Here is a 15882-nt window from a genome sequence, read left to right as displayed (position 1 = left end):
TCTGCATGGCTCTTATCCACATGTACTGGACTTTTACTACACTCTTATCCACATGTACTGAACTTTTACTACACTCTTATCCACATATACCAGACTTCTAGTGCACTTTACAATGCTCTTATCAACATGTACTGCAATTTTAGTGTGCTCTTACCCACCTTCTACTGCACTCTTATCCACATGTACTGCACTTTTACTACACTCTTATCCACATGTACTGCACTTTTACTACACTCTTATCCACATGTACTGCACTTTTACTACACTCTTATCCACATGTACTGCACTTTTACTACACTCTTATCCACATGTACTGCACTTTTACTACACTCTTATCCACATGTACTGCACTTTTACTACACTCTTATCCACATGTACTGCACTTTTACTGCACTCTTATCCACATGTACTGGACTTCTCTCAAATGTAATAACAAAAGCAAACTTTACACAAATGGCTTCGTATCAAACGGCACAAAGTTAGAAAGAATGTGGTACTAAAACATTCCATTTAACATGACGTTTAATGTTTTATCACATTTCATTAAATGTTCTAGGACAACTAAAATTACTTAAAAAAAAACATGGTACATTTAATTTGACACACACATATTTTTTTATTTTGAGATATTGTTATCATAACAAAAAATTGGCAGATTAAAAGTTTAAATATTTTACTGAAGATAAAAATCACGTTTACTCTAAAACTAGAGATGCACTGATCCAGCTGATCAGTATCAATACTGATATTGATATTAACCAATACCAGTGTGGAGATGGAAAATAGCACGTATTTCCTGAAAACACTGTTAACACAACTGGATCTCTTGTGCAATAAGTTATGTAACTGTTATTTATCCTTCAAATAGCTACAGAACAGTAGGTATGAATAAACATTCAAATATTATGAGACGTTCTAGAACAAAATCAGCCTGTAAATATTATTATTACATCCAATTAAAAGGCACAACCAGGATATCGACTGAACTGATATTATAGAACCAATACCCATTTTTTCGGTATCAGTGCCGATATTCGATACCAGTATCGGTGCATCTAACTTAGCTTTGATTGAACAGTTACTTTGGGAGACTGCATGTGTGATTTAACGTGCTGTGTAATATATTGTGGTATTTGTACACGTTTAATATTTGATTCTGTTAGTATAATGTTGGTCACATACTGTCAAGTTAATGTGACATAAACTAGCACTTTTAATTTAGGTTTAGATTTGCTTGTTTGGAATGTGGAATAAAATAAAATGATTAAAACTTTTTGCCTCACTTTTTTTTTTTTTTCGTACAATTATCAGTTACTAGAATAATCTCTATTTTACTGCAGATTAGTTTTGTGCCGACACTGAAATATTCACCACACGATATAATATGTGTATTATTTGTGCTGTACTTCCTCCATGTGTTTCCACTTAAGTTGTTTTGCTTATTTGAATGATGCACAAGCCTAATGCATACAGCAGTGGTATACAGGCCTCCATGTGATTTTAGCTGTGTTTTCATAACTCTGGTCACATGCAGCCCACCCAGTTTGTTAAAAGGCCTTTGTGTCTAAAACATCAGACCGATATCCTGTGGTGCTTTCTAATGCCTATTAAGATGTGCTGTAGCCTGTTTTTATATACATACATACCCTTAACGAAGGTCATTTTTCACACATTACAAGCCAATGATTTGCAGTTAACCCATGCAAACAAGAGGTGTGGTGGGCAAACTGTTGTGACATTCATTGTATATAATGAAATCTTAATATGGTGCATATTTAAGTGAAAGGTTAGCAACATAAAGGGCAAATGGATTGGCTGGCAATGAATTTTAAGCAGCTATTGATTTTACACTACGAGCCACATCTTTCCCTGAATGATAATTTTGAAATGGCACAGTGCTTATCTTAACGCTGATCTGAAACAACAGGACAACACAGAGAGAGAATATTAGGACAACTCCACTGTCCACTCTGATAAGGAAATGATGTGCTTTGCATAGTAAATAATGCAGACAATAGGAAACACTGTGCACGTGTTTATATAGAGTTGAACCGTGCGCTCAGAAGGGAATCGTGTATCATATGGTGTAAAATGTGTTATTAAAGTAATTCTACAGATATTCAGATTTACTGCGCTCTTCTTATGTTGTTATTATATTATTATAACTGACAGGTCTAAAGGGAATGAGCTGTACAAACTTAAAGAGATATCCGACTCTAAATGAATCAATGATTAACTATATTAACTGTACTGTTTGACAAATATGTTGAAGAAGCATAAAACATGTTGATCTTGAGGCAGTGGATGAAGGGGGTGTGCACTGAAAAGTAGCTTCCTGGGAAACAGACTTCCCCCGGGATCTTTTTTTTTGTTTTGTTTGTTTCCAAATGTTCTGTTAATTTGTGACTTTGTTGTAGACACATATATACATTATTCTTGTTCTTGTTGTATGGCTGCTTTTACTGTGCATCCCTCTGAATGACTATGAGCCGTGCTGCATCTCTTCTTTCTGATGTTTTCTTTTTCTTACATTTGAAAGTGTTATATTGTCAAGGTAAAGTCAATTTATTTTGTAATATGCTATTATTTACACACATAGAAATAGACAGTGTGTTTAAATTTGACAGATTTTTTTGTTTTTGTTTTGCTTTTTATTGTTTTCACACAATATTTCAATGTTATAATTGAAATGTTAGTGTAAATGTTACTTCTAATACCCTGTATGGCCAGACATTGTACTTAAAAATATTCATTTAGTCCCCCGACATCATAAATCATCGGCCAAACGCACTAAATTTGTAACAACTGCTGACATGAGAGATTGATAGTGCAGCTCTTTCACAATGCAATGAGCTGGAGATCAGTAATTACAGTCAAACTTTAGCGTATGACAACTTATAAGGCACTGAATCACTCTCCATCTAGGAACTGCAAAATCCCCAGACAGTATATTAGCGGTGTGGAGAACCAGTATGATTGGCAAAATAAAAATGAAAAATTAACTTGTGATTATGTTCCTGATGCCTTACTTCAAACATTTTAACACTGTTTTTTTTTTTTTTTTTTTTTACTCTGAGCATTAAAAGTTTAGTTTCGATTTATTTTGAGAGGTCAGAGTTGGAAAGTAATTATGCAAGAAATGTGCTGTTTGCATATCAACAAACTACTTTCACCAGGGACCTATACTCGCTCAAGTTCACCCCTGTGTTTTGACACTTGAGTAGGCCTAAACATTTGAACTGTTATTAATACAATGCAAAGATGTGCTTCTCTTTTCAGAAGGTGTTCAGCGGGTCATCGTATTGTGTAGGAACAACTGGGTTCCTCTTTGACACTTGTTCAGGTCAGTATTAGATCAGTATTAGTATTAGGCCTGCTGCACCATGATAAAGGATCATTACTAAATCTAAAATAAATATAGGCTTTTATTTGGAGGTGCAGTCTATTGGTTAAAAGGGATCAGAATTAGCCTAGTTACTATATGTATTAAAGCAATAGGCTGTGCAAAATGCTTAGGCTAAATGTTGGCTCCATTGTTATTAAGTGGGTTTATTAAATATTTAAGTGCACGGCAGGTGTAGAGTTCAAACGCCTCTTTGATTACTTTGGCTGTGCTTAGAGAGGCAAAACCTGCACCACATCGCGTATCAATCTAAAAGCATTTATCTTATTGAGTGCAGTGCAACATTTCAACAACTTGCGGCCCCTGTGAAGCGCGCACCCAAAACCAGAGCCAGAGCAAAGAGCAGCGCGTGCTTCAAAGCGGAGTGTCCCCGTAGCTCCGCCCCTCTGCACCGTGTGACAACAACAACTCATCCACAGAGCGAGGCTGCACTTTTCAGCTCATTTTCCTCCTGTCATTCCTCCCCCTATCTTTGATCATTGTCCCGTCGCTGAGAGCCCCCCTCCCTCTGAAAAAGAAAAAAGAGAAAGAAAAAACTCACTCAGCACGCCTTTCTTTCTTTCTTTTTCACTTGCTAACTTTATGTGAGGAACTAAACTCTGGTGGATTCTTTTTATTCGGGGGTGTCTCTTCAGGCTGGCTTTTCTACTTTGAACTTCGGCGCGTCCTCTCGCTCCCTCCTGTAGGTGACCATGGCCGTACCGGCTGCTCTCATCCCGCCGACTCCTCTGGTCCCTCCGCCGCCCTCGATCCCCACTCCATCTGCCACCACGTCTCCGCCGTCGACAACTTCGTCCCCGTCTCCATCTCTGGTCGCTCCTCCGCCGTCATCAGCAGCAGCAGCAGCGGCAGCAGCAGCAGCGCAGAATCTCTTCAGATCGGAGCTCCTGGCCACGGGCAGCCCGGGTCTCCCCAACCCGAACAAACCGGTGTACTCCACGCCGTCTCCAGTCGAGAACATCCCGCAGAACAACGAGTGCAAGATGGTCGAGTTACGCGGTGCCAAAGTGGCGTCTTTCACCGTGGACGGCTGCGAGCTCATCTGCCTGCCTCAAGCTTTCGACTTGTTCCTGAAGCACCTGGTCGGCGGACTGCACACCGTTTACACCAAGCTCAAGCGGCTCGAGATCACGCCGGTCGTGTGCAACGTGGAGCAGGTCCGCATCCTCAGAGGGCTCGGCGCCATCCAGCCCGGCGTGAACCGCTGCAAACTCATCTCCAGAAAAGACTTCGAGACGCTCTACAATGACTGCACGAACGCGAGGTCAGTGCGCCTGGATGTGTGGATGTGTGTTTGTGCCTGGTGCGTAAAGGCGCAGGGAAGTGGGGAACATAACTCGTATCAAACAAATACTTGTGTTAGCGCTTTACACTTGTAATAATTGCCTCATTCGTGTTCAAATTAGTTTGTGTGTGTGTGTGTGCCAAAGCCATGCCGGCGTGAAACTGTGAGGTAAAGGCGCACGACGCTAAAGGAGAGATAGGAACAAAAAGTTGAGTGAAAGTTTTTTACCACGTGCAGGGCAGAGTTGGGCCATCATGATGGATCGCCTGTCTGCTTCAGAACAAATTAATCGATAATGTAGTCCCTTTTTCACTTGTCTTGAATAAACTTTAGATGCCAAACTGTCATAGCAAAAATTATGATCAACCTAACTCATTTTCATAATTAGGCAAAATATGACAGACTTAAAGTTTAGCTACTGTTTTATTACATTTAAATTTAACTCATGGGTAATTGCCAAGCAGGCCTCTTAAAAACTGCCACACACTGTAGCCTAACTACAATTTATTCAGTGTAAAACAAATCATTGGACAAATATTAATAACAATAAAACAATTAACTCAATTATTCATCCTTTTTTCTTCTACTTTTGTGTTTTACCTTTTGAGTGACTTTTAAAACTTTTAACAGTTCCAATGATTTGAGAATTATTAAAGAGAACAAAGTAATATAACTGTACACTTTAAGTTTATTGTACTATTAGAGCCTTAATATTTTTAAAGCATATAAAACACCAGGATTCACCAGGAGCCCATCACCAAATGAGTGCATTACCCCCCATTACCAAATGAAATATATGTAGTTTTATGAGTTGAATTATAGAGTGATTTAAGCTTATAGGATCAATATTTGATTAAAGGGCATTTTTACTGTCCTGTTGCTCACTGCTATGATGTATCTCTCAGTCTCTGCGGATGGCTCAGCCTGGTCAAATTTACCATCTTTACCTGACAACATGATTGATTCTCTATTGATCTGCTAGTCGCAAAATGAGCTGGAAATGCAAATATGATGGAAAGGCTCATATCAGTGGGGAATAGTAATAAACATTTCAAGTCACTTGGAGTACTTACTATGGAAGCACTTAGCCCTTAAGGAAAAAGCCTTAATTCAATGTTTCAATTTACTTATTTATTGCATTTTATAGGCAATCAATCAAATCTATTTTACATACGTGATTTTTAAATATTCTTTTTAAGGAACTTTTAAATTTCATATCAGTTTCATAAGATTATACTATATGTACATACAATAATTATATGTTTTCACAAATTTTTCACAAATTTTAGCTGCATTATCAGCACATCATCTGCACAGTTTTTTTCGCAATATTTTGATTTCTTTCTTTCTTTTATTAATTCTGCTCATGTCTGTCATTTAGCATCATTTACATAAAGCATTGGGAAAGCTGACCCCCTCTTATCCATAATATCGAGAGACAAATCCCCGTGTGCTGCTTCTCTCCTCCTCCTCCTCCTCCTCCCCAGCCCGGTGGCTTGGTTCGGGGGGCTTCAGGTGACAGAGTGCGCGAGTGAACTCTGGGGGTTGTCAATGGAGGGATGGCCGGCGATGGGGTTAAGGGATAATGCAGTGCCTTGCGTCGCTTTAATGACGCTAAAGTGCTAGGCTATTACGGGCACATGGACAGCACTGTAATTGTCTTTGAAAGCAGCCAGGTTCTCTCCATGCTTTGGCTGAAATCAATCACTCAGACCTGGGCCTGCCCGCCCGCCCGCCTCTCCTGCCTGCCTGCCCCATTTGGAGAATTACATCATGGAACAGGCAAGGCATCCGCTAGATAAAAGGTTATTTAAAAAGAGTTGATTTTATTTGCTGGGATGTTTTGTCATTTCATTGCAGCTGACAAAATAATGCGTGCAGAGTTAAACAGGACACCGGCTGGCCTATTGGGGAAAACAACTTGTGGTGTAGTGTAAAGCATCAACATGTAGTAGATAAAATAGTAGCTGGGATCACAGGTTAACCAGCTCAGGTTACAAAACAACAGCCCGCCGCCAGGAAGACACTTGAGCTTTTTATCTCGCCCTATTACTACAATGTGACTGTTTTATTATACAGTACAGTGGCCTAATGACAATGCAGTGAATACTTGTACCATACAAAGGGCTGTACTATTTCACGTGCTGTTTTTCCCCTCCCATGCTCTATTGTGTTAAAGCAGACCTCTCATTTTGCACACAGTGTGAATGTGAATAGCATCACAGAGCACCGCTGCGTCCTGCTGTTTTACTTTTCATGTGGACACAAACAAATGCAGACAAAATTCCCCACATCGACATAACAATTTTACAATACATAAAGGGACTTTTCCAGAGTTTTAATGCACATTTTTGCTGAGGAATCACAAAGAAAAAATACTTTTCTTTACTAATTCAGCAGGTAATGGTGATTATTTTAAACATGCTTGTAATGTTGTCATTTTGCGGCCCTTCATTTTGTGGAGCACTCTTGTGGCACATTAGCGTAGCGGTCCTGCTCCCACCCCGATGCAGGTTCAGTAATCTCCCCTACATTCTGACTGTGGCCCCTGTAGGAGCCCTCCAGGAGCCCCCTCTGTTCCAGCTACTTGTTTTCCTTTTCTTTTTCCCTGCGGTGGGATGGAAAGGTTCTTATTGCTGCGTGACACTTGAACTCTCTGAAAGGTTATTATAACACGAGGGGCGGTGCACAGATATCGCATATCTCTCATTGGTCTGCTTTTGTGTTTTGGAGGCAGGCAGTTCGACGCTAGGGCTCAGAAATGCAGCAGTTAATTGACAATCATTGTCTACCCCTGAAGGTTAACCGTACGCCCCAGACAATGTCCCACCGCTGGGAATGGAACGGCTTTTCACTTACATGCCCTTCTTAAATAGATTTCCCCGTCTCCAACATATCTGACTGTGAATGTTACAAGTGCCGGTCGCGCTCAAGTGACTTTAGCTTTAACAAATCTATCTAATTGATAGTGCGATGACAGTGAGTGTTCTGAGAGAGATCACCTCTTGTTCCTATTTCCAGAGTGTTTATGCCTAAACACACATATTTGCAAATGACGGTAATTGTTTTGTTTAGCGCTCAGTGTGAGCTGCCACAGAGGGTGCCAGCTTGTCTCTCTGCTTCCTTTCCTCCGCTGAGCTCTCTTATAATATATTTGTTTTCTACAAGGCACGGATGTGTTTACAGGTACTCAGGGGAGATTTCTGGATTCCATTCAAATCATTCCCAGTTAGAGTGGGTGCTAAGATACCCGTCACCCAGCAACCACATCCAAGAGGGAGCTCTGGCGATAATAACTTCAAAAACAGAGTGACAGATGCCTGATTAGAGAGAGGGAAAGAATGAGAGGGGAAAACAGAGATAATGGTATACAAAGCTGTTTAAAATCCAAATTGATTCAAGTACTTTCTTGAAAGTCAAATTAGGTTTGGCATTTGGTGTTTGTTTGCACATAAAAACCATAAAAATATATATTTTTTCTTTATTTAATATATTTTATCCACCAGCGGGGCTATGCCAAATTTGATTAGGTACAGTACGAGTGCTCAAGTCAACTGTGCAGTTGGCAGATGGCGTCAAGGTGTTTTTTCGTGAACAAATACTCTCCTTGAAATCAGAATCGCTGGTTGCTTGACATTCATTCAGTTGGAACAAGTGCAAATTAAAAACATTTTGTGTAAAAATCCTTGCACTTTGGTTAACCAAAGCCACATTCATTTACTTGATTTCTATTAAGACGAGAGAAAGTATGTTTTTGTGTCGTGCCTCAGGCTGAGCCAAGGCTGACAGACCCCAGATTTCACTTGTTAAAGAGGCTTTGTTTGACACTGTCATTTGTGGATTTAGAGGCTATTTGTGAGGCAAAGAAGCCTGTATTGTTAATTTGCCTGTTGGATGCATTACTTGTCCAAGCTCCTATCTTATTTGCATGCTTGTACTGGATCAGCAATAAAATTACCAATTAATTCTGCTGCAGAGTGAAGTGGTTTAAACCAAGTTTCCAGCGATCTGTCTGCTGGAGTGACCTATTTTAATCAGCCATAAAAGAGGCATTAGCCGTCTGTTTTTATGGACAACAGACCAAAGCTGTTGAGCGTGTGTCAATTTGACATATCTGGCATATTGAAGCCGATCCCACTCTGCTTGTACCTGATGTTTTCCTCTTAATTACCTGACAGGCCAGCCATAGATTTCAGGTCAGTGTGATTTTACCCACTTGTTCCAGTCAAAGCGGGCGTGTCTGTACTCAGCAGCTCGTTCACATTACAGCACATTTAGGGAGCATGGCGCGAGTCACTGACACTTGGATCAGGATGTTAAACACTACTGACAGAAGTTAGCGGCAGCAGATGAGATTTCCTGATTGGAGAAGGAATGTGCCTCTGTCTAATATGGTCACATATAGAAATTGATTTTCCTCAGAAATTAATTAATTTTTCATATAGCCCAAAGCTGGAGTTAAAAAAAGAGTGCACACTTGCTGGTTTCCTATTTTCCCCTCTTTTTTAAAGAATTATTGCCTAATCATATTAATACTTTTGCCCCAAGGATGAAAAGATAATTGTACAAATGCATTTGGAAATATGTATCACTGAGTATTTATGATTAAATTATGCAAATAAGCCGGCTCTCATCCTTCGTGGGCCCAGATTGTCTAATTAGGATTGATATGGCGAATAGATGTTGGGGAATCTGAATACAAGCATGTCCAAAGAGCAGAAAATTGAAAATGACAAGGCTGGAATCCTTAAAAAGTGTGTGGTTTTTTTCTGCTGCTCCCCCCTCTCTCTGTCTAATTCGGCGTAGCTGTATCAGGAGTTAATTTTCCCCGGCTTCATTTCTCGTCTGAGCTGACAGGAAAAGGAATCCATCAGGGAAGCAATCTCAGATGGGATTCCACAAATTTCCTCCACTTGTTTTTTTCGCTCCTTCTTCATTTTGAGCTGAGGCTATCGGGACGGATCTTCTCCTGAGTAAACATGCAGATGTTATTCCTTCAGTGTCAGTGTTTTTGGAGCTCTCCTCTCAATACAAAAGACTCCTCCTTCAGGATGGCACTATATTAAGAAGGCAATGTCAACCTGCAAAACACTCTTTAATGAACATTCCATCTTTCACAGAATTCTGCTGGAGTGGATTCAAGTAAAGATACAAGACAAGGAAACTTTTAAATACTCAAATATACACTTTTTAAAATCTCTAATACACTGGTTTCTGACCCAAACTCATATTGGCCTTTTATCTCAAAAAAATAAAAAGTACTTTTGTTGAGAGTTTGTAGATTTTAAATGCCATTACACGAATACATTCCTGGGTTTAAACAATGTTATGGAACTAAGCTTATAGTATTTGTAACAAAGAGCTTACGTAATAATTTACTTAATACACATTCTCTCTTTTTTTCTTTTCTCTCTTTTTTTTACTAAGTCTGTAAGTACATGGCAGTGCCTTATTTTCTCTTAGTATGTGTTGTTAGCTTCAGGAACAGTTTTAGTAGCGCTAACACTTTCTGATCGCTATCTAATCTTTACCTGGCACTGGCTGAAAAAGGCCTGGAGCTAAAGACACTTGAAACCTGCTGCACAGTCTGGCTCTTGTGAACATCTCACACCAAATGCACTGAGATATTACACACAGAGTGGTCCTTGTGTTGCATTTCATTATCCCAAAGTAAGTTTGTTCTGTTTCATTTCGAGGTCATTACTGTAGATTTTGTTTGAGGCGTTAAAACTGATTGGCACTTTGTTCTACATCTGTCTTTCAAGTGGAGAGAAAAAGTCCCATCTCTGCCAATTCCACTCAATCAAACCTCACTTAAACTATCCTTAGGTCATTTTTACAGCCGTCTAAAATTAGCGCTTTGTGAGACATCGCTCAAAGTCAAACAGAAAGCTTTATTTCCGAACAAATGTGTGTTCATATTTCACTCGCTGTTGACACCACAGCTCCCCAAACATTTGTTAATAGACTTGTCAGCATTTTGGCTTGCTGTAAAAAGACTCGCTCTGCAATTCTCTGTTCTCCATAGAGATCCAGCCACACCCCTTTAGTTTCTTCCTCACACCTGTAGAGGTTATGAGCCGTGGTATCAATAACAGCAGGTCAACACATTTTCATCTAACTCTGACATCTTTCTCAGCCGGTGTCCCTCTGTCACTAAGCCAAAGGGACACTGTCATTGGTGGGCTTGGTAGTTCCGGACTTTTTTATTGGTTGCGCTCCTTGGGTCTCTCTCTCTCCTCCTCCTCCCACCTCCTCCTTCGTAGACTCAAATGTCAGCGTCTCCCTGATGTTTCTTTAAAATCGCCTGTGCCACCACTTGCTGTGGCGCCTGGCTATTATTACCCTCCTCTTAAAGAGTGACAGTGGTGGCCCTCCAGAGACGTGACACAAAGCTCAGCGATGGAGCTGTATAGTGCTGTGTCAAGCCAACGCACTCAACGAGATAGCAGGGACCACAGTGGGCAACTTGGAAAGAAAATTGGAAATAATTACATTAACTTTCAGGGAATGGTATTCACCTTATTCCAGAAGTTGCCGTGGGCGCCGCTATCGTCATTGGGGTTGTATTATTTTGCATGAGGCTTGACAGCAAATAAGTTGTTTACGGACTACAGAGACGTTTTAAAGCTTCCCAGAGAATCGGAGCAGTGTTGACTTGTTTTTCACATGAACATAAAACAGTTTACACGAATCAACCTACTTTATATATTTTAGCTGCGAAACTTTTCCATTGCAATGAATGGGATTCCCGCTTCCCGAGAGTGCGGTTTTGGAATAAAGTCAATAAGTGTTGCTAAAAAAACTATAAATATAAAAGTTCAGGGGTAAAGTCTCTTAATTAAACTAACCATTTTGTTGAGTTAATTCATGAATAGGGTTGTGCCAAAATAGCAATACGTCATAAACATACTTAATCAGTTGATACACAGGCTGTATTAACATATCACCATGGGCATTTTTGGTGCATTTCATAAAACTTTACAAAAGCTGCGACGGCACTTTTATTGCTTATTTAGAGAAAGTAAATATATTTATGTAATCCAGGTGGTGTATTCAGTTTTGAAGTGTTAAGTATTTCATGTGTATTGTGGATGTAGTGGTTTAACAAAGAGATACAGGTGTAAAAATGTGTTTGTTATATCTTTTAAATGATGTGACAGCCTTGTATCGTATCGAATCGTGAGGGACCGTGCTATTCCCAGCCCTATTACTTATTTCAGCGCACAGCTTTGTAATGGAGACTCGACGTTTTCTCTGTTAGTGGGCTACAAATAGTTTATTAGTTGTTGCTTGTATGCTTGGCTCATCTGTTTTAGCTCTAGGGTATGTATTTCTTACTTGTGCTTGTAGAAAAACATTGAGAAATTATGCAAAAAGAATAACAGGGCATTTTGCACTAATCATCTGTCTGCATTGCTCACTGGGAGAGAGGAGGAGAGGAGGAGTGCAAGAGAGAAAGAGAGAGAGAGACAGCATCGCACAACTTCACATGTGAATGGTCTGGTGTGAAAGGGATGAATTGAGTCAAGCTGACATAGCATGCCAATAAGCTTTGTCTCATTCCCAATGCCGTATTCATTTGTGCCACACAGAGATTTATTGCATGATTGACAATTATGAGAGGGTGACCTAGTTCTTTGTAAAGGAACAAAAATGGTCTTCATCAGTTGCCTTTGCTGTCTTTGGCATTGTCTGTGTCTATGTGATGCGTATAGCGCTAAAGAATTGAGATAGCCTCCCTGGGATGAGACACTTTACCCCATCCCAACTATTGAAAAGTGGTGCGTTCTGCAAGTAATGGATTCATATATTTTGCATAGGATCACATCAAGGGCTATGTAGAAAAAGAATGAATTTCTTAGACCATTAAGCAATGGGAGCTGTCCAAATGGATCACAGTGAAGTGACGTTTTTGCAAATGTACTTTTCGCGAACTTGAGGCGGGTATAAAAAGAGTGTGTTAAGAAGCCAATGCCTTTATCCTAAAAATCTTTGCATTTTGAATCTGAGCTGGAAAAAATTGTGTAAAATGTCTAAGTAAAATTACTGAGTAAACTAAACCAAACTAACAACAGTAATCACTGCTATTACAATTTACTAAAATGAGATAGAAAGTGAACTTCTGTTGGTTAAAAAAAAAAAATCTTAAGTTAAGTTAAACCAATTCTTAAATGACAGCACATGCTGGATCAGCACTGATTGTCTGAGATGATGTATTTATGGAACAGTTAAATCTGAATCCTTTATTTCTTTATGCTTGGTGGTACCTGTCCATTAGCTGTACATTAGGACGTCCCAGTTGGTGTGTGTGCGTGTGTGTGTGCCTGTGTGTGCGTGCGTGTGTGTGTGCGTGCGTACCAGTCACCCTTCCATTACTGTGCTCCTCCTGGGACTCCTGCTTGACTGGCCCCTCAAATGATACAAGCCCGGGTTTTAGTTGGGAGTTAATATCCTGCAAAATTGTCCTGCGCAGCCTCCGCCACAATGTGGATGATTAAATGACACGAGCATATCAAAAACATTTTTCCTCCAGACTAGTGGCTGTTAAGTGTTGCGCTGCTGCCCGTCTCCCAAGGTTACCATTAAACAGAAAAGAAATATTCAGTGTGAAGCAGGTGTCATTGAGCTATGTTTGTGCATGCACCTGTAGAACCGGGCGCTTTGAATGCTTTTTGTGTGATGCCCTTTTGAGTGGTAATAATATCTTGATACAATTTCAGGGTCTTATCAAGAGGTACGGAGGAAGGTTGAGAGGACATATGCTAATTGTGGTGGTAAAAATTCAACTCTACGCTAGATTCTCCCGCTAGATTCCGCCTTGTACACTGGATGCTGAAACTTCCCCTTGTGACGAGGAAGAAAAAGGGGCCTTGAGGCTGCAGCGCTATCCATTTTATCCATTCTGTTTCAAAAAGAGTCCGAGCTTTGTTTTAACCTCGACAGCGGGGGAGATGAAAGACAGTGTAATAAAGGCAAAAGGTTGTTCAGTAGTTATCAAATGGCCTTTCACTCCTGACCTTTTAAGATGCCACTGTAGAAACCGGAGACAATGCTAGAAATACAGATCAGATTTCACACATCAAACAACTCTTTGTGTGCTAGAGTTGCGCCAGGAGCAGACAAAAGTCCAACCTTTAACAGTCGTACATTTGAAGAGAGGAGAAATATTTGAAGAAAGATGTGACTTTGTGTAGTTTAAGTGAAAGAAACGCGGCCGTGGATGCGGTTTATAGTGGGGCACTTCTTTATGTTTCTTTAGTAAGCTCTTGCCCGCAGGTTTGGCCTTTGTATGAGGGCATTCAGGAGGGACAATGTATGCTTTTGTGTGCAAGAATGCTTTTACGATTGGTATTCTTCAAAAACATTAAACTTTTTTTTTTTCTGCTTTGCAAATTTATGTTATCTCCCCAGTGACATTAAAACTTTGTAGCATACTGCAAATCTCCTTTGAAAACTGACCATAATTGTTTAGTGAGTTGAGACCGGTGTATTTTTTCACTGTTGTTACCAAACTTTGATAAATTGGCTTAGCATCAGATAGGGAATCCGGGATAAAAATCTATGCCAAATCATTTATATTAAACTGCAACGACAGGCCTTAAATTAAAGTTGAGAGGAAGAAAGAAAAACTATAACCTATATTAACTACGTCTATTTGTTTCCAGCGCTAACGTCAGAGTTGGCTCACTGTTGTCACACGGTTATATATATACTTTCATATCCCGAGCTTGTGGCCCTTTGACACTGATGAGCTTCATTCTAATATGGAATTCTGGGCATGTGCAACTTTTAATATGACTAGCGCGATAACCATCTCAGCGCAGCCAACGCAGAACTGCCCACTATCGACTCTACCGACTGCATACAATCTCTTAATACATATATAGCAGCCAACATTACAAAGCTACAGTGAAAACATTTGTACTTGTTATCTGCAGAAAGTTGAGGTTTTCAAAGTGACAAGCTGCCGCGTCGTACTGACAGGCCTACAATACCCAGAAGCCCCCTCTTCTTCACTCACACCCGCAGACACCACAGAGCCTGCTAATCATGCTCTTAGATGTAGAGTGTTATCAGGATGCTTGATGGCACCCTGCATTCCTGTCATTGTCGGCATTCTTCCCCACGCCGCACGCACCCTCTCTGCTGGAGCATGGGGTGCCAGTGCGTGTGGACCCCGAGGTGCTCTGTGTGTGTGTGAGTGGGTGGGTGGAGGAGCGGTGGAGTCGGTGGACCCTTGCTGGGACAGGCCTGTTGACAGTTCTTTGGCACTTTACTCGCAGCGGGACAACTTCTGTACCAGCGCAGTGTCTAGATGAGGACAGTCTGGTCAGTGGAGAGTAAAGGGTAGACTACCTTTGGGCAAGATAAACAATGCATTTTTGTGATTGGACGGATGAACAAATCCACACGTTATGTAAACAAATAGTTTTTTGATTGCGATAAATGTTAATAGTGAAGACCAGCAATATTTAGACCCAAATGCACGAAAATCCCACTACAGAGATTATTCTTATATACATTAAACACGTGCTGCAATTTTATTAGTATTAAGAAACGCAATGTGCAATGTATAACGGCGTGTTTGTAGAGTTGTAATGAGTTTTAGATGTGTGTTAATTATTAAGTGTTCTACAGCTTATATGTTAACTTAACAAAACATTAAGAAAAAGGTTAGAGATGTGGGAAGTAAAACACATAAAAATAAATACTGACAGACAAAAGTATTGCTCGTTCTATCATTTATTGAACAATAGATTGACTTACTATTTATGCTTACAGGTTACAGTTAGATCTCAGCAAAGGCATGACTGCAATCTCACATTTGAAACGTTAAGATGCCCAGACCAAATCAAAGCCAGGCTCTCGTTCAGGGATGAATAGGCCTCACCTTTGGGTCAGTGTGTGCCCATGCAGGTCTTCACACGTTGGCCTCAGGTTTGTTGAAAGGGGTTAAGCCTATTAAACAGCCTTCCCGGAAACCTGACTGTGCTTTCTTTTAACTACCGAGCAGAGAGGGAAAATCCGCTTCGTACTGCTGCCCATATCCCAATGCGAATTTGAGCCTAATTGAAAAAGAATATTAACAATAAAAGCATTGCAATCATCTTTCTTTGTAACGCTAGGCAGCACTTTTGTAACCCACTAATTGTTTTACATTAATGTGAGTTCTTCAGCGCTGTTGCCTGTT

The 15882-nt window shown here is 40.2% G+C and overlaps 1 protein-coding gene across 3 annotated transcripts in view; it reads left to right on the top strand.

The window, feature by feature from the left end:
- Positions 1-3836: 3836 nt before the first annotated feature.
- Positions 3837-15882, top strand: part of dachd (dachshund d) — a 100280-nt gene continuing 88234 nt past the window's right edge. For all 3 annotated transcript variants that reach the window (XM_033986909.2, XM_033986907.2, XM_033986908.2), the window contains exon 1: positions 3837-4667. In XM_033986909.2, the coding sequence (XP_033842800.1) occupies positions 4096-4667 (572 nt within the window). In that variant the 5' untranslated portion in view covers positions 3837-4095. The remainder of the gene's footprint in view (positions 4668-15882) is intronic.

The sequence above is a fragment of the Periophthalmus magnuspinnatus genome, chromosome 21 (genome assembly GCF_009829125.3).
Source record: "Periophthalmus magnuspinnatus isolate fPerMag1 chromosome 21, fPerMag1.2.pri, whole genome shotgun sequence".
In the NCBI taxonomy this organism is placed as follows: domain Eukaryota; kingdom Metazoa; phylum Chordata; class Actinopteri; order Gobiiformes; family Gobiidae; genus Periophthalmus; species Periophthalmus magnuspinnatus.
This window is presented reverse-complemented; position numbering and strand designations above follow the sequence as displayed.